A 17,896-nucleotide genomic window follows, 5' to 3' on the forward strand; every position below is an offset into this window, starting at 1 on the left:
ATTCCAGTGTACAGGGATCCAGAGATTCCAAGATGCAGAAATGCAGAGATTTCAAGGACCATGACTCTAAATATTCCACAGTGCAGGATTTCAAGGATCCCAGGGGGGCGGAGCTCAATGATTCAACGATGCAGGAGATGTAGTAGTTCCAGGTTGAAGGCTTTCACAGACAGGATGCAGGATCTCACAGACACTCATACTCAGCAGTACTGAGATTTTACAGGAGGAGAGGAAGAAAGCAAGAGTGAGAGACAGAAAGAGAGAGAGTGAGCCTGACAGACGCAGGAGATCACAAGAGTGAGTAGAAGATTAAGCGGCATATGTAGAGAGTGAGAGAGGGAATGAAAGAGATAGTGTGTGATTATTCACATCTGCTTTTGAGATCCCAAGAACTGTCAGCAAGAAAAACACACAAAGAAAGTTAATATGAAAGAGAGAGAAAAAAGAAACAAAGTGTGTGTTTGGGGGTGTGACAAGTAATATTCAGTTACAGAGAAGCAAAGAGGGGCTGAGAGATGCTGAGCCTGAGAGAGTGTGAGGGTAGGAACAGCAATTGTGCACAATTATGTTTGTGCTGTTTAGAGTCGCAGAGAGGGAAGGAAAAAGGGAGGAGGTGGGAGGATGAAATGAAGTTGAGACAGCGCAGCATAGAGTCTGTGTGAGTGTTTGTTTTTGTAGTAACACTCAATGTGCACAGATACCTTTGCAATATCTGGAGCTTTCTGAAAGAGAGGACCAGAGAGGGAGCGAGGAACACTAAGTGATGAGAGAAGAAGAAAGAGTTATAGAGGTAATCAGATAGATAGACAGGGAGAGAGGTGGAGAGAGAGTGGCCATGTGTGTTAGTTGCTCAGTTTTTCACTGTTTCCTACGAGATCCTGAAGCTTGTATTATCATGTGCTAATCCCTGCAAGGTTCTGAGCAGAGGGGTGTGCATAGTAGAAGGGATAATTTGTGACACTTGTGGATGCCCCCAGGGCTGTTGATGTGTGTGTATTCTGTTTCCAATTACAGGGTGTTTGTGCTGTTCCTTTTCAGATCCTGTAGCCTCCGAGTCTTCTGTAACACTAAAATGATTTGTGTGTCCTTCAGGTGTAAGAAGGTGAAGTTTCAGGGTCCAGAGAGTGAGATGAAGAAAACAAGGGAAAAAGAAGTTATAATAACTCTGAAACCTGAAGAGGAGATGAAGAAATATAAAGGTAATTAGAGTTGTGCTGAATGTAATTATATGTTGGTGTCCACACTGAGACCTTCGGCCTCCACCAGCTACAGCTACAACTACAGCTTTTACTGTGGAAAGACCTGGTCGACCATTTGGCGAGTGCAGGTTACACACTGACCCCCTCGGCTGTGCTAACTCCTGAGCCATGCTGGTGGTCCCTCAGCAGTACAGGGAGTTTCTCCTTAACATTGTCCATGAGGTCCCCTTGGCTGGGCATCTGGTGGTGCCCGAGAGCTGAGAGAGGCTGGTCAACCACTTCTACTGGTCCCAGATGTCAGAGAAGGTCAAGGAGGTTTGTCGCTCCTGTGTGACCTGACAAGCCAGTGGCAAGGGAGGAGGGGCAAACCCAAGGCTCCCCTGATATCACTACCAGCGGTGGGGCAGCTTTAGGGAGGGTGGTGCATTGCTTGAGACCATTTGTAAAAGTGCAATCAGCTGCTTCAGAAGGAAGTGCCTGCGCTCGTGATGTAACCAACCGAGAGTCAGTATCTGGAATGAAGTAAGGGGGGGCCGCAAAAGTGGAGGCAAACCAAGATTAAAGTTGTGCATGAGCAGAAAAGTCTTGAGCTGTCAAAAGATAAAAGGATTTGGTTGGGAATAGAGATGATGCTGCAGTTGTACCATTTACTACAGTATACTGTCTAGTGCAGCACTGTGGACAGTGTAGTATAGTGTACTGTGTAATGCAGTGTGCTATCTTGTGCAACAAGCCATCTGGTACACTGTAACATGTACTACAGTGTGCTGTCTGGTGCAGCGTTTTGTGAAATAGTGCACTGTCTATTCTGTTGTGCTCTCTAGTGCTGTATGCTGCCTAGAACTATGTGCTGTCTTGTATGGTGTATTCTCTAGTTGTAAGAAACTGTCCCCTTGTTTGTTTGCAGTACCCCCCACACACACTCTTTGCCTGATATCTGATGCCAGCTTGACTAAGTGTGTGCTGGGGTCCCGCTAACTAGGCCCCAGCACCTGTGTTCTTTCCCTAAAGCTGTACCATTGTTCCACAATTAGCACACCCCTGGCCCACAGCTAAGTCCCTTGTAAAAGGTAGCAGTGGTACCAAGGGCTCTGTGACTGGGTGGGGGGGGGGTCCCTAAGGGCTGCAGCATATATTGTGCCACCCTAAGGGACCCCTCACCAAACACATGCGCACTGCAACTTGTGTGTGATGGTGGGAAGGAAAAGGCACAGTTGACATGGCATCCCCCTCAGGATGCCATGCCCACAAACCACTGCCTGGGGCATAGGTAAGTCACCCCCCTAGCAGGCCTCACATCCCTAAGGCAGGGTGCACTATCCCACAGGTGAGGGTATAGGTGCAGGAGCAAAGTCCATTTTAGACATTGTAAGTGCAGTGTGGCCATACTGAGTATATGGACTGGGAGTTTATCATTACGAACTCCACAGCTCCATAATGGCTTCACTGAAGTCTGGGAAGTCTGGTATCAAACTTCTCAGCACATTAAACGCACACTGATGCCAGTGTTGGATTTATTGAAAAATGCACCCAGAGGGCATCTTAGAGATGCCCTGTGTATTTTACCCAATCCTTTAGTGCAGGACTGACTGGTCTGTGCCAGCCTGCCACTAAGAGACAAGTTTCTGACCCCATGGGGTGAGGGCCTTTTCTGTTTTCTGAGGCCAGAAACAAAGCCTGCACAGAGGGGAGGTGCTTCACACTTCCCCCCGCAGAAACTGTAACTCTTGGCAGTAAGCATCAAAGGCTCAGGCCTCCTGTTACAATGTCCCAAGGCACTCCAGCCAGTGGAGATGCCCGCCCCTGGAGAAAGCCCCACTTTTGGCGGCAAGTTCAGAAGGAAACTTAGGAAAAATAAGGAGGAGTGATCGCATCAGCTGGGACCACCCCTAAGGTGCCCAGAGCTGAAGTGACCCTCCCGCTGCAGAATCCTCCATCTCGGTTTGGAGGAAAGGGACCAATAGGGTTAGGTCTGTGTCCCCCTCCCCAAAGGGAGTGGACACCAGAAGGATGTAGTCACTCTCAGAGACAGTAGCCACTGGCTTCTGCCCTCTGACCCCTGTAACGCCCCTAAATCCAGGATTGAAATGCTCCCCTGAACCTAGCTCGTCAGATACCTGGCTACCTCACAAGAAGAAAGAAGAAAAAGAAAGAAGGACTGCTAACCTGACCCCCAGCAGAGAAGACTGAAGACGCAAACTGACTTGGACCCAGCCCTACCGGCCTGTCTCCAGCTTCTAAAGCCCTGCTAAAAGAAGGCAATGCATCCTGCAGGACCAGTGTCCTCTGAAAAGCCTCCAGAGGACCGCCTACACCCCCGAGGACCAAGAACACCCGTGCACAGCAGCCCTGTCCAAGAAGAACTTCCAACTAAGGACTTCAGAACCGCCCGGTATCCTACCCACTCTGCACCCGACGCACACACCCCGTGTCCAGTTGTCCCAACCAACTAAAGCTGGTCCCCAGACGATTCTGAGCAAGTCCCCACCCTGGGTTGACTCCTCCTCTCCAACACGACGACATCTGCAGCCTGAATCCAGAGGACCTCCCCTGACCGCGAAGGATCCGGACGAAGATACCCGACACCAAAGGTACCCCTGCACCCGTAGCGCCCTGGCCTTGGGAAATTCGACCACTGGTCCAACAACGTTCAGCAGGCGGCCCTCCTCCTTGTCCAGTTGGTAGTTTTCTGGAAAAGACCCCCTGGACTTCACCTGCAGCATCTTTGTGACCCCTGGGATCCCCCCATAGGGAAGCACTGGGAGCCTGACGCTGTGTTTGCACCCTGCATCCAGCTGCCCCTGTGCCTCTGTGGGTGTGTGTTTGGTGCTGACCTGTTCCCCCCGGTGCTCTTTTAAACCCCCGAGGTCTGCCCTCAGGGTACTTACCTGGAAGCAGGCCCGAGTGCCCCCTTCTCCATAGGAGCCCATGTTAAATCAACCTCAACTTTGACCTCTGCACCCGACCGGTCCGTGTTTCTGGTGGTGGGTGTTTGGGGTTAAATTCAACCCCAACCTGTGGACATCCTAACCCCCAGAGACTGAAACCACAAGGTTCAAGTTGCAGGTAAGTAAGTTTGCAAGTAAGTATTCAACATATGTATCAATACCACTTTGTTTAGAATTGGCACGTTATACGATTTTCAAGCAAATAGCAATAATCTGTTTTAAAAGTTGACACACTGCAATTTTCAGAAACAGTTCTAGGGGTGAAGAAAAGTTAGCACAGTTACAACATGAGTGCAGGACTCAGTTACAGTCTCCCCCTAATCCCTGTACCCACCCCTGATTTCCGTACTTACCCCCGCTACCCTGATCCACACATGCACACATCACACATACATACATACATGCACAAATCCACGCTCACTCATTCACACCACATGGCCACAACACTTCCCCCACCCCCGCAAACATGCATTCACACAAGCACACAGACACTTGCACAAACACACACAACACCCCCATCTCCCCCAAATTCACACACACATACACACACCCATTCACGCACACAACACTCAAAACCCCCGTCCCCTGTAGGACGATCACCTTACCTGGTGGTCGTCCGGGAGGGAACGGGGTCCATGCCGCTTGCTCTACCACCAGTGCACCGCCAACACAACACCGCCACGCCGTTTACAATCTTGTAATATGGCGGGCGGTGTTGGCAAGCTCCACTAGACTGCTGACCGCCAGTATGGCTGCTGGCGACTTTCCGCCCAGTGTGTGGCGGGGAGCACCCAACGGTCATAATAAGGCAGTCATGTAGTGGGTGCGACTTCGGCGGTCTACCAAAAATGAGTGTAATGCACAGTACAGTGTGCTCCTTCCAGATAGGTGCTGTGTAGTGCAGTGTTTTGCACAGTACTGTGTGCTCCTTCCAGGTAGCTGCTGTGCAGTGCAGTGTATTCTACAATGTGCTCCTTCCAGGTAGGTGCTGTGTGGTGCAGTGCATTCTACAGTGCATTGTGCTCCTTCCAGATAGGTGCTGTGTAATGCACAGTACAGTGTGCTCCTTCCAGGTAGGTGCTGTGTAGTGCAGTGTTTTGTACAGTACATTGTGCTCCTTCCAGGTAGGTGCTGTGTAGTGCAGTGTATTGTACAGTACAGTGTGCTCCTAACCAGGTAGGTACTGTTAGGCCAGTGTATTCTGCAGTACAGCGCGCTCCTTCTAGGTAGGTCTGGTGTAGTGCAGTGTTTTTTACAATACAGTGTGCTCCTTCCAGGTAGGTTCTCTGTAGTGCAGTGTATTTTACAGGAGAGTGTGCTCCTAACCACGTAGGTGCTGTTAGGCCAGTGTATTGTACAATACAATATGCTCCTTCCAGGTAGGTGGGGTGTAGTGCATTGGATTGTACAGTACAGTGTGCTCCTTCCATGTAGGTGAGGTTTAGTGCAGTGTATTGTACAGTACAGTGTGATCTTAGGTGCTGTATAGTGCAGTGTATTTTTACAGTACAGTGTGCTCCAAACCAGGTAGCTGCTGTTAGGCCGGTGTATTGTATAGTCTGCCTCTTCGAGGTAGGTGCTGTGTAGTGTAGTGTATTGTACAATACAGTGTTCTCCTTCCAGGTAGGTGCTGTGCAGTGCAGTGTATTCTACACTCTGCTCGTTCCAGGTAGGTGCTGTGTAGTGTAGTGTATTGTACAGTACAGTATGTTCCTTCCAGGTAGGTGCTGTGTAGTGCAGTGTATTGTACAGTACAGTGTGCTCCTCCCAGTTAGGTGCTGTTTAGTGCAGTGTATTGTACTGTGTGCTTTTTACAGGTAGGTGCAGTATAGTACAGTATAGTGTACTATGTGTCCCTTCCAGGTAGGTGCTGTGCAGTGTAGTGTATTGTAGAGTACAGTGTGGTCCTTCCAGGTAGGTGCTGTATACTGCAGTGTATTCTACAGTGTGACCCTTCCATGTAGATGCTGTGCAGTGTAGTGTAATGTACAGTACAGTGTGCTTCTATAGTCTGCTCCTTCCAGGTAGATACTGTGTAGTGCAATGTATTGTACTATGTGCTCCCTCCAGGTAGGTGCTGTGTAGTGCAGTGTATTGTACAGTATTGACCTTCCAGGTAGGTGCTGTGCAGTGTATTTCACAGTACAGTGTGCTCCCTCCAGGTAGGTGCTGTGTAGTGCAGTGTTTTCGGCAGTGTGGTCCATCCAGGTAGGTGCTCTCTGTAGGAGGCTGGACTGGCTTGTAGTGAGTACCAAGGGGTACTTGCACCTTGCACCAGGCCCAGTTATCCCTTATTAGTGTATAGGGTGTCTAGCAGCTTAGGCTGATAGATAATGGTAGCTTAGCAGAGCAGCTTAGGCTGAACTAGGAGACGTGTGAAGCTACTACAGTACCACAAGTGTCACTTGCACAATATCATAAGAAAACACAATACACAGTTATACTAAAAATAAAGGTACTTTATTTTTATGACAATATGCCAAAGTATCTTAGAGTCTACCCTCAGTGAGAGGATAGCAAATATACACAAGTTATATGTACACAATACCAAAAATATGCAGTATAGTCTTAGAAAACAGTGCAAACAATGTATAGTTTCAATAGGATGCAATGGGGACACATAGGGATAGGGGCAACACAAACCATATACTCCAAAAGTGGAATGCGAACCACGAATGGACCCCAAACCTATGTGACCTTGTAGAGGGTCGCTGGGACTATTAGAAAATAGGGAGAGTTAGAAAATTAGCCCTCCCCAAGACCCTGAAAAGTGAGTGCAAAGTGCACTAAAGTTCCCCCAAAGACAAAGAAGTCGTGATAGAGGAATAATGCAGGAAAGACACAAACCAACAATGCAACAACTGTGGATTTCCAATCTAGGGTACCTGTGGAACAAGGGGACCAAGTCCAAAAGTCACAAGCAAGTCGGAGATGGGCATCTGCCCAGGAAATGGCAGCTGTGGGTGCAAAGAAGCTTCTACCGGACAGACGAAGCGGAGGTTTCTGCAGGAACGAAAAGGGCTAGCAACTTCCCCTTTGGTGGACGGATCCCTCTCGCCGTGGAGAGTCGTGCAGAAGTGTTTTCCTGCCGAAAGAATGCCAACAAGCCTTGCTAGCTGCAAATCGTGCGGTTAGCGTTTTTGGACGCTGCTGTGGCCCAGGAGGGACCAGGAGGTCGCAAATTGGACCAGGAGAGAGAGGGGACGTCGAGCAAGACAAGGAGCCCTCTCAGCAGCAGGTAGCACCCAGAGAAGTGCCAGAAACAGGCACTACGAGGATGCGTGAAACGGTGCTCACCCGAAGTTACACAAAGGAGTCCCACGTCGCCGGAGACCAACTTAGAAAGTCGTGCAATGCAGGCTAGAGTGCCGTGGACCCAGGCTTGGCTGTGCACAAAGGATTTCCGCCGGAAGTGCACAGGGGCCGGAGAAGTTGCAAAAGTCGCGGTTACCAACAATGCAGTCTGGCGTGGGGAGGCAAGGACTTACGTCCACCAAACTTGGACTGAAGAGTCACTGGACTGTGGGAGTCACTTGGACAGAGTTGCTGGATTCAAGGGACCTCGCTCGTCGTGCTGAGAGGAGACCCAAGGGACCGGTAATGCAGCTTTTTGGTGCCTGCGGTTGCAGGGGGAAGATTCCGTCGACCCACAGGAGATTTCTTCGGAGCTTCTAGTGCAGAGAGGAGGCAGACTACCCCCACAGCATGCACCACCAGGAAAACAGTCGAGAAGGCGGCAGGATCAGCGTTACAGAGTTGCAGTAGTCGTCTTTGCTACTTTGTTGCAGTGTTGCAGGCTTCCAGCGCGGTCAGCAGTCGATTCCTTGGCAGAAGGTGAAGAGAGAGATGCAGAGGAACTCTGATGAGGTCTTGCATTCGTTATCTGAAGTTTCCCCAGAGACAGAGACCCTAAATAGCCAAAAAAAGAGGGTTTGGCTACTTAGGAGAGAGGATAGGCTACTACCACCTGAAGGAGCCTATCAGAAGGAGTCTCTGACGTCACCTGGTGGCACTGGCCACTCAGAGCAGTCCAGTTTGCCAGCAGCACCTCTTTTTCCAAGATGGCAGAGGTCTGGAGCACACTGGAGGAGCTGTGGACACCTCCCAGGGGAGGTGCAGGTCAGGGGAGTGGTCACTCCCCTTTCCTTTGTCCAGTTTCGCGCCAGAGCAGGGGCTAAGGGGTCCCTGAACCGGTGTAGACTGGCTTATGCAGAATTGGGCACATCTGTGCCCAAGAAAGCATTTCCAGAGGCTGGGGGAGGCTACTCCTCCCCTGCCTTCACACCATTTTCCAAAGGGAGAGGGTGTAACACCCTCTCTCAGAGGAAGTCCTTTGTTCTGCCATCCTGGGACAAGCCTGGCTTGACCCCAGGGGGGCAGAAACCTGTCTGAGGGGTTGGCAGCAGCAGCAGCTGCAGTGAAACCCCAGGAAAGGCAGTTTGGCAGTACCAGGGTCTGTGCTACAGACCACTGGGATCATCGAATTGTGCCAACAATGCCAGGATGACATAGAGGGGGCTATTCCATGATCTTAGACATGTTACATGGCCATATTCGGAGTTACCATTGTGAAGCTACATATAGGTATTGACCTATATGTAGTGCACGTGTGTAATGGTGTCCCCGCACTCACAAAGTTCAGGGAATTGGCTCTGAACAATGTGGGGGCACCTTGGCTAGTGCCAGGGTGCCCTCACACTAAGTAACTTTGCACCTAACCTTTACCAGGTAAAGGTTAGACATATAGGTGACTTATAAGTTACTTAAGTGCAGTGTAAAATGGCTGTGAAATAACGTGGACGTTATTTCACTCAGGCTGCAGTGGCAGGCCTGTGTAAGAATTGTCAGAGCTCCCTATGGGTGGCAAAAGAAATGCTGCAGCCCATAGGGATCTCCTGTAACCCCAATACCCTGGGTACCTCAGTACCATATACTAGGGAATTATAAGGGTGTTCCAGTAAGCCAATGTAAATTGGTAAAATTGGTCACTAGCCTGTTAGTGACAATTTGTAAGAAATGAGAGAGCATAACCACTGAGGTTCTGGTTAGCAGAGCCTCAGTGAGACAGTTAGGCACTACACAGGGAACACATACATATAGGCCACAACCTTATGAGCACTGGGGTCCTGACTAGCAGGGTCCCAGTGACACATAACAAACATACTGAAAACATAGGGTTTTCACTATGAGCAGTGGGCCCTGGCTGGCAGGATCCCAGTGAGACAGTGAAAACACCCTGACATACACTCACAAACAGGCCTAAAGTGGGGGTAACAGGCTAGAAAGAGGCTACTTTCTCACACTCTCTGGCGCAGTGTATGGTACAGTACAGTGTGCTCCTTCCAGGTAGGTGCTTTTAGTGCAGTGTTTTGTACAGTACAGTGTGCTCCTTCCAGGTAGGTGCTGCGTAGTGCAATGTATTCTACAGTGTGGTCCTTCCAGGTAGGTGCTGTCTGGTGTAGTGTATTGTACAGTACATTGTGCCGCATCCAGGTAGGTGCTGTATAGTGCTGTGTAATGCACAGTAGAGTGTGCTCCTTCCAGGTAGGTGCTGTGTAGTGCAGTGTATAGTACAGTACTTTGTGCTCCTTACAGGTAGGTGCTGTGTAGTGCAGTGTATTCTACAGTGTGGTCCTTCCAGGTAGGTGCTGTATAATGCAGAGTATTCTACAGTACAGTGTGCTCAGTCCAGGTAGGTGCTGTTAGTGCAGTGTATTCTACAGTACAGTGTGCTCCTTCCAGGTAGGTGCTGCGTAGTGCAGTGTATTGTACATTACAGTGTGCTCCTACAGGTAGGTGCGGTGTATTGTACAGTACAGTGTGCTCCTTCCACATAGGTGCTGTGTAGTGCAGTGTATTGTACAATACTGTCCGCTCCTCCCAGGTAGGTGATGTGTGGTGCAGTGTATTCTACAGTACAGTGTACTCCTTCCATAGTGCAGTGTATTGTAAAGTGTGCTCCTTCCAGATTTCTGCTGTGTAGTGCACTGCATTGTACAGTACAGTGTTCTTCCAGGTAGGTGCTGTGTAGTGCAGTGTATTGTGTTGTGTGCTCTTTACAGGTAGGTGCAGTATAGTGCACTATGTTTTCCTTCCAGGTAGGTGCTGTGTAGTGTATTAAACAGTACAGTATGTTCCTTCCAGGTAGGTGCTGTTAGTGCAGTGCATTGTACAGTACATTATGCTCTTTCCAGGTAGGTGCTGTGTAGTGCAGTGTATTCTACAGGACAGTGTGTTCCTTCCAGTTAGGTGCTGGCTAGTGCAGTGTATTCTACAGTGTGTCCTTCCAGGTAGGTCCCGTCCAGTGTAGTGTATTGTACAGTACAGTGTGCTCCTTCCATGTAGGTTCTGTATACAGGGAGTGCAGAATTATTAGGCAAGTTGTATTTTTGAGGATTAATTTTATTATTGAACAACAACCATGTTCTCAATGAACCCAAAAAACTCATTAATATCAAAGCTGAATATTTTTGGAAGTAGTTTTTAGTTTGTTTTTAGTTTTAGCTATGTTAGGGGGATATCTGTGTGTCCAGGTGACTATTACTGTGCATAATTATTAGGCAACTTAACAAAAACAAATATATACCCATTTCAATTATTTATTATTACCAGTGAAACCAATATAACATCTCAACATTCACAAATATACATTTCTGACATTCAAAAACAAAACAAAAACAAATCAGTGACCAATATAGCCACCTTTCTTTGCAAGGACACTCAAAAGCCTGCCATCCATGGATTCTGTCAGTGTTTTGATCTGTTCACCATCAACATTGCGTGCAGCAGCAACCACAGCCTCCCAGACACTGTTCAGAGAGGTGTACTGTTTTCCCTCCTTGTAAATCTCACATTTGATGATGGACCACAGGTTCTCAATGGGGTTCAGATCAGGTGAACAAGGAGGCCATGTCATTAGATTTCCTTCTTTTATACCCTTTCTTGCCAGCCACGCTGTGGAGTACTTGGACGCGTGTGATGGAGCATTGTCCTGCATGAAAATCATGTTTTTCTTGAAGGATGCAGACTTCTTCCTGTACCACTGCTTGAAGAAGGTGTCTTCCAGGAACTGGCAGTAGGACTGGGAGTTGAGCTTGACTCCATCCTCAACCCGAAAAGGCCCCACAAGCTCATCTTTGATGATACCAGCCCAAACCAGTACTCCACCTCCACCTTGCTGGCGTCTGAGTCGGACTGGAGCTCTCTGCCCTTTACCAATCCAGCCACGGGCCCATCCATCTGGCCCATCAAGACTCACTCTCATTTCATCAGTCCATAAAACCTTAGAAAAATCAGTCTTGAGATATTTCTTGGCCCAGTCTTGACGTTTCAGCTTGTGTGTCTTGTTCAGTGGTGGTCGTCTTTCAGCCTTTCTTACCTTGGCCATGTCTCTGAGTATTGCACACCTTGTGCTTTTGGGCACTCCAGTGATGTTGCAGCTCTGAAATATGGCCAAACTGGTGGCAAGTGGCATCGTGGCAGCTGCACGCTTGACTTTTCTCAGTTCATGGGCAGTTATTTTGCGCCTTGGTTTTTCCACACGCTTCTTGCGACCCTATTGACTATTTTGAATGAAACGCTTGATTGTTCGATGATCACGCTTCAGAAGCTTTGCAATTTTAAGAGTGCTGCATCCCTCTGCAAGATATCTCACTATTTTGGACTTTTCTGAGCCTGTCAAGTCCTTCTTTTGACCCATTTTGCCAAAGGAAAGGAAGTTGCCTAATAATTATGCACACCTGATATAGGGTGTTGATGTCATTAGACCACACCCCTTCTCATTACAGAGATGCACATCACCTAATATGCTTAATTGGTAGTAGGCTTTCGAGCCTATACAGCTTGGAGTAAGACAACATGCATAAAGAGGATGATGTGGTCAAAATACTCATTTGCCTAATAATTCTGCACTCCCTGTAGTTCTGTGTAATGCACAGTACAGTATGCTCCTTCCAGGTAGGTGCTGTGTAGTGCAGTGTATTGTATAGTCTACTCCTTCCAGGTAGAAGCTGTGTAGTGCAGTGTATTGTACTGTGTGCTACCTCCAGGTAGTGTAGGTGTAGTGCAGTGTATTCTACAGTACAGTGAGCTCCTCGCAGGTAGGTACTCTGTAGTGCAGTGTATTCTACAGTGTGGTACTTCCAGCTAGGTGCTGTCTAGTGTAGTGTATTGTAAAGTACAATGTGCTCCTTCCAGGTAGGTGCTGTATAGTGCCGTGTAATGCACAGTACAGTGTGCTCCTTCCAGGTAGGTGCTGTTTAGTGCAGTGTATTCTAGAGTGTGGTCCTTCCAGGTAGGTGCTGTGCAGGGTAGTATCTTGTACAGTACAGTGTGCTCCTTCCAGGTAGGTGCTGTATACTGCAGGGTAATGCACAGTACAGTCTGCTCCTTCCAGGTAGAAGCTGTGTGTTGCAGTGTATTGTACTGTGTGCTACCTCCAGGTAGGTTAGGTGTAGTGCAGTGTATTCTACAGTACAGTGAGCTCCTCACAGGTAGGTACTCTGTAGTGCAGTGTATTCTACAGTGTGCTCTTTGCAGGTAGGTGCTGTTTAGTGAAGTGTGTTATACAGTACAGTATGCTCCTATCAGGTAGGTGCTGTGTAGTGCAATGTGTTATACAGTACAGTGTGCTCCTTCCAGGTAGGTGCTGTGTAGTACAGTCTATTGTACAGTAGAGAGTGCTGCTCCCAGTTAGGTGCTGTGCAGTGCATTGTATTGTGTGCTCTTTACAGGTAGGTGCAGTATAGTGCAGTTTATTGTACTATGTGTTCCTTCCAGGTAGGTGCTGTGTAGTGTAGTGTATTGTACAGTACAGTGTGCTCCTTCCAGGCAGATGCTGTTAGTGCAGTGTATTGTACAGTACTGTGTGGTCCTTCCAGGTAGGTGCTGTATAGTGCAGTGCATTGTACAGTGTGCTCCTTCGAGGTAGGTGCTGTCTAGTGCAGTGAACTGTACAGTACAGTGTGGTCCTTCCAGGTAGGTGCGGTGCAGTGCAATGTATTGTACAGTGCAGTGTCTTCCTTCCAGGTAGGTGCTGTGTAGTGCGGTGTATTGTGCAATACAGTGTGCTGCTTCTACGTAGGTTCTGTTAGTGCAATGTATTGTACAGTGTGTTCATTCTATAGTGCAGTGTATTGTGCAGTGTATTGTACAGTGTGCTCCTTCAAGGTAGGTGATGTGTAGTGCAGTGTATTGTACAGTACAGTGTGCTCCTTCCAGGTAGGTGCTTTTAGGCCAGTGTATTGTACAGTACAGTCTGCTCCTTCCAGGTAGGTGGGGTGTAGTGCAGTGTATTGTACAGTACAGTGTGCTCCCTCCAGGTAGGTGAGGTGTAGTGCAGTGTGTTGTACAGTACACTGTGCTGCTACCAGGTAGGTGCTGTATAGTGCAGTGTATTTTACACTACAGTGTGCTCCTAACCAGGTAGCTGCTGTTAGGCCATTGTATTGTACAGTACAGTGTTCTCCTTCGCGGTAGGTGCGGTGTAGTGCAGTGTATTGTAAAGTACAGTGTGCTCCATCTATAGTGCAGTGTATTGTACAGTGTGCTCCTTCCAGGTAGGTGTGGTATAGTGCAGTGTATTGTACAGTCCAGTGTGCTCCTTCCAGGTAGGTGCGGTGTAGTTCAAGGTATTGTACAATACAGTGTGGTCCTTGCAGGTAGGTGTTGTGTAGTGCAGTGTATTGTATTGTACAGTACAGTGTGCTCCTTGCAGGGAGGTGCGGTGCAGTTCTGTGTATTGTACTGTACAGTGTGCTCCTTCCAGGTAGGTGCGGGGGTAGTGCTGTATATTGTACAATACAGTGTGGTCCTTCCAGGTAGGTGCTGTGTAGTGTATTGTACAGTACAGTGTGCTTCTTCTAGAGAGGTGCTGTATAGTGCAGTGTATTGTACAGTGTGCTCCTTCCAGGTAGGTGTGGTGCAGTTCAGTTTATTGTACAGTACAGCGTGCTCCTTCCAGGTAGGTGGTGTGTAGTGCAGTGTATTGTACAGTACTGTGTGGTCCTTCCAGGTAGGTGCTGTATAGTGCAGTGCATTGTACAGTGTGCTCCTTCGAGGTAGGTGCTGTGTAGTGCAGTGAACTGTACAGTACAGTGTGGTCCTTCCAGGTAGGTGCTGTGTAGTGCAGTGTATTCTACAGGACAGTGTGTTCCTTCCAGTTAGGTGCTGGCTAGTGCAGTGTATTCTACAGTGTGTCCTTCCAGGTAGGTCCCGTCCAGTGTAGTGTATTGTACAGTACAGTGTGCTCCTTCCATGTAGGTTCTGTATAGTTCTGTGTAATGCACAGTACAGTATGCTCCTTCCAGGTAGGTGCTGTGTAGTGCAGTGTATTGTATAGTCTACTCCTTCCAGGTAGAAGCTGTGTAGTGCAGTGTATTGTACTGTGTGCTACCTCCAGGTAGTGTAGGTGTAGTGCAGTGTATTCTACAGTACAGTGAGCTCCTCGCAGGTAGGTACTCTGTAGTGCAGTGTATTCTACAGTGTGGTACTTCCAGCTAGGTGCTGTCTAGTGTAGTGTATTGTAAAGTACAATGTGCTCCTTCCAGGTAGGTGCTGTATAGTGCTGTGTAATGCACAGTACAGTGTGCTCCTTCCAGGTAGGTGCTGTGTAGTGCAGTGTATTCTAGAGTGTGGTCCTTCCAGGTAGGTGCTGTGCAGGGTAGTATCTTGTACAGTACAGTGTGCTCCTTCCAGGTAGGTGCTGTATAGTGCAGGGTAATGCACAGTACAGTCTGCTCCTTCCAGGTAGAAGCTGTGTGTTGCAGTGTATTGTACTGTGTGCTACCTCCAGGTAGGTTAGGTGTAGTGCAGTGTATTCTACAGTACAGTGAGCTCCTCACAGGTAGGTACTCTGTAGTGCAGTGTATTCTACAGTGTGCTCTTTGCAGGTAGGTGCTGTTTAGTGAAGTGTGTTATACAGTACAGTATGCTCCTATCAGGTAGGTGCTGTGTAGTGCAATGTGTTATACAGTACAGTGTGCTCCTTCCAGGTAGGTGCTGTGTAGTACAGTCTATTGTACAGTAGAGAGTGCTGCTCCCAGTTAGGTGCTGTGCAGTGCATTGTATTGTGTGCTCTTTACAGGTAGGTGCAGTATAGTGCAGTTTATTGTACTATGTGTTCCTTCCAGGTAGGTGCTGTGTAGTGTAGTGTGTTGTACAGTACAGTGTGCTCCTTCCAGGCAGATGCTGTTAGTGCAGTGTATTGTACAGTACTGTGTGGTCCTTCCAGGTAGGTGCAGTATAGTGCAGTGCATTGTACAGTGTGCTCCTTCGAGGTAGGTGCTGTGTAGTGCAGTGAACTGTACAGTACAGTGTGGTCCTTCCAGGTAGGTGCGGTGCAGTGCAATGTATTGTACAGTGCAGTGTCTTCCTTCCAGGTAGGTGCTGTGTAGTGCGGTGTATTGTGCAATACAGTGTGCTGCTTCTACGTAGGTTCTGTTAGTGCAATGTATTGTACAGTGTGTTCATTCTATAGTGCAGTGTATCGTGCAGTGTATTGTACACTGTGCTCCTTCAAGGTAGGTGAGGTGTAGTGCATTGTATTGTACACTACAGTGTGCTCCTTCCAGGTAGGTGCAGTGAGGCCAGTGTATTGTACAGTACAGTCTGCTCCTTCCAGGTAGGTCGGGTGTAGTGCAGTGTATTGTACAGTACAGTGTGCTCCCTCCAGGTCGGTGAGGTGTACTGCAGTTTGTTGTACAGTGCACTGTGCTGCTACCAGGTAGGTGCTGTATAGTGCAGAGTATTTTACAGTACAGTGTGCTCCTTCCAGATAGGTGCTGGCCATTGTATTGTATTCCTTCGTGGTAGGTGCTGTGTATTGCAGTATATTGTGCAGTACAGTGCGGTTCTTCCAGGTAGGTGCGGCGTAGTGCAGTGTATTGTACAGTACAGTGTGCTCCTTCTATAGTGCAGTGTATTGTACAGTGTGCTCCTTCCAGGTAGGTGTGGTATAGTGCAGTGTATTGTACAGTCCAGTGTGCTCCTTCCAGGTAGGTGCGGTGTAGTTCAATGTATTGTACAGTACAGTGTGGTCCTTGCAGGGAGGTGATGTGTAGTGCAGTGTATTGTACAGTACAATGTGCTCCTTCCAGGTAGATGCGGTGCAGTTCTGTGTATTGTACTGTACAGTGTGCTCCTTCCAGGTAGGTGCGGGGGTAGTGCTGTTATTGTACAGTACAGTGTGCTCCTTCCAGGTAGGTGCTGTGTAGTGTATTGTACAGTACAGGGTGCTTCTTCTTGAGAGGTGCTGTATAGTGCAGTGTATTGTACAGTGTGCTCCTTCCAGATAGGTGCGGTGTAGTCCAGTGTATTGTACAGTACAGCGTGCTCCTTCCAGGTAGAGGGTGTATAGTGCAGTGTATTGTACAGTACTGTGTGGTCCTTCCAGGTAGGTGCTGTATAGTGCAGTGTATTGTACAATGTGCTCCTTCGAGGTAGGTGCTGTGTAATGCAGTGTACTGTACAGTACAGTGTGGTCCTTCCAGGTAGGTGCGGTGTAGTGCAATGTATTGTACAGAGCAGTGTCTTCCTTTCAGGGAGGTGCTGTGTAGTGCTGTGTGTTGTGCAGTACAGTGTGCTGCTTCTACGTAGGTTCTGTTAGTGCAATGTATTGTACAGTGTGTTCATTCTGTAGTGCAGTGTATCGTGGAGTGTATTGTACAGTGTGCTCCTTCCAGGTAGGTGCTGTGCAGTGTATTGTACAGTATAGTGTTCTCTTTCCAGGTAGGTGCTGTGTAGTGCGGTGTATTGTACAGTGCAGTGTGTTCCTTCCAGATAATTGTTGTGTAGTGCAGTGTATTCTACACTACAGTGTGTTCCCTCCAGGTAGGTGAGGTGTAGTGCAGTGTATTATACAGTACAGTGTGCTCATTGCAGGTAGGTGTTGTGTAATACAGTCTATTGTACAGTATAGTGTGCTCCTTCCAATTAGGTGCTGGTAGTGCAGTGTATTGTACTGTATGCTCTTTACAGGTACGTGCAGTATAGTGCAGTTTATTGTACTATGTGTTCCTTCCATGTAGGTGTTGTGTAGTGTAGTGTATTATAGAGTACGTTGTGCTCCTTCCAGGTAGGTGCTGTATACTGCAGTGGAATCTACAGCACAATCTGCTCCTTCCAGGTAGGTGCTGTGTAGTGCAGTGTATTGTATAGTCTGCTCCTTCCAGGTAGAAGCTGTGTAGTGCAATGTATTGTACTGTGTGCACCCTCCAAGTAGGTGTGCTGCAGTGTAGTGTATTCTGCAGTGTGCTCCTTCCAGGTAGGTGCTGTGTAGTGCAGTGTACTGTACAGTACAATATGCTCCTATCAGTAGGTGCTTTTAGTGCAGTGTATTGTGCAGTACAATGTGCTCCTTCCAGGTAGGTGCAGTGTATCGCTCAGTGTGGTCTTTACAGGTGGGTGCAGTATAGTGCAGTTTATTTTACGTTGTGTTCCTTCCAGGTAGGGGCTGTGTAGTGCAGTGTACAATGGGGTCCTTCCAGGTAGGTGCAGTTTATTCTACAGTGTTCTCCTTCAAGGTAGGTGCTGTGTAGTGCAGTGTAATGTACAGTACAGCATGCTCCTTCCAGGTAGGTGCTATGTAGTGCAGTGTATTGCACAGTACAGTGTGCTCCTTCCACATTGGTGCTGTGTAATGCAGTGTATTGTACAGTACTGCCTGCTCCTTCCAGGTAGTTGCTGTGTGGTGCAGTGTATTCTACAGTACAGTGTACTCCTTCTATAGTTCAGTGTATTGTACAGTGTGCT

The 17,896-nt window shown here is 48.2% G+C and overlaps 1 protein-coding gene across 1 annotated transcript in view; it reads left to right on the top strand.

The window, feature by feature from the left end:
* LOC138278948 (E3 ubiquitin-protein ligase TRIM15-like) overlaps positions 1–17,896 on the top strand; it is a 157,687-nt gene that overhangs the window by 89,143 nt on the left and 50,648 nt on the right. The window contains exon 5 of the mRNA XM_069219362.1: positions 1,093–1,199. Coding sequence (XP_069075463.1) covers positions 1,093–1,199 — 107 coding nt within the window. The remainder of the gene's footprint in view (positions 1–1,092; positions 1,200–17,896) is intronic.

This window comes from Pleurodeles waltl, chromosome 2_2 (genome assembly GCF_031143425.1).
Source record: "Pleurodeles waltl isolate 20211129_DDA chromosome 2_2, aPleWal1.hap1.20221129, whole genome shotgun sequence".
Classification (NCBI taxonomy): Eukaryota; Metazoa; Chordata; class Amphibia; order Caudata; family Salamandridae; genus Pleurodeles; species Pleurodeles waltl.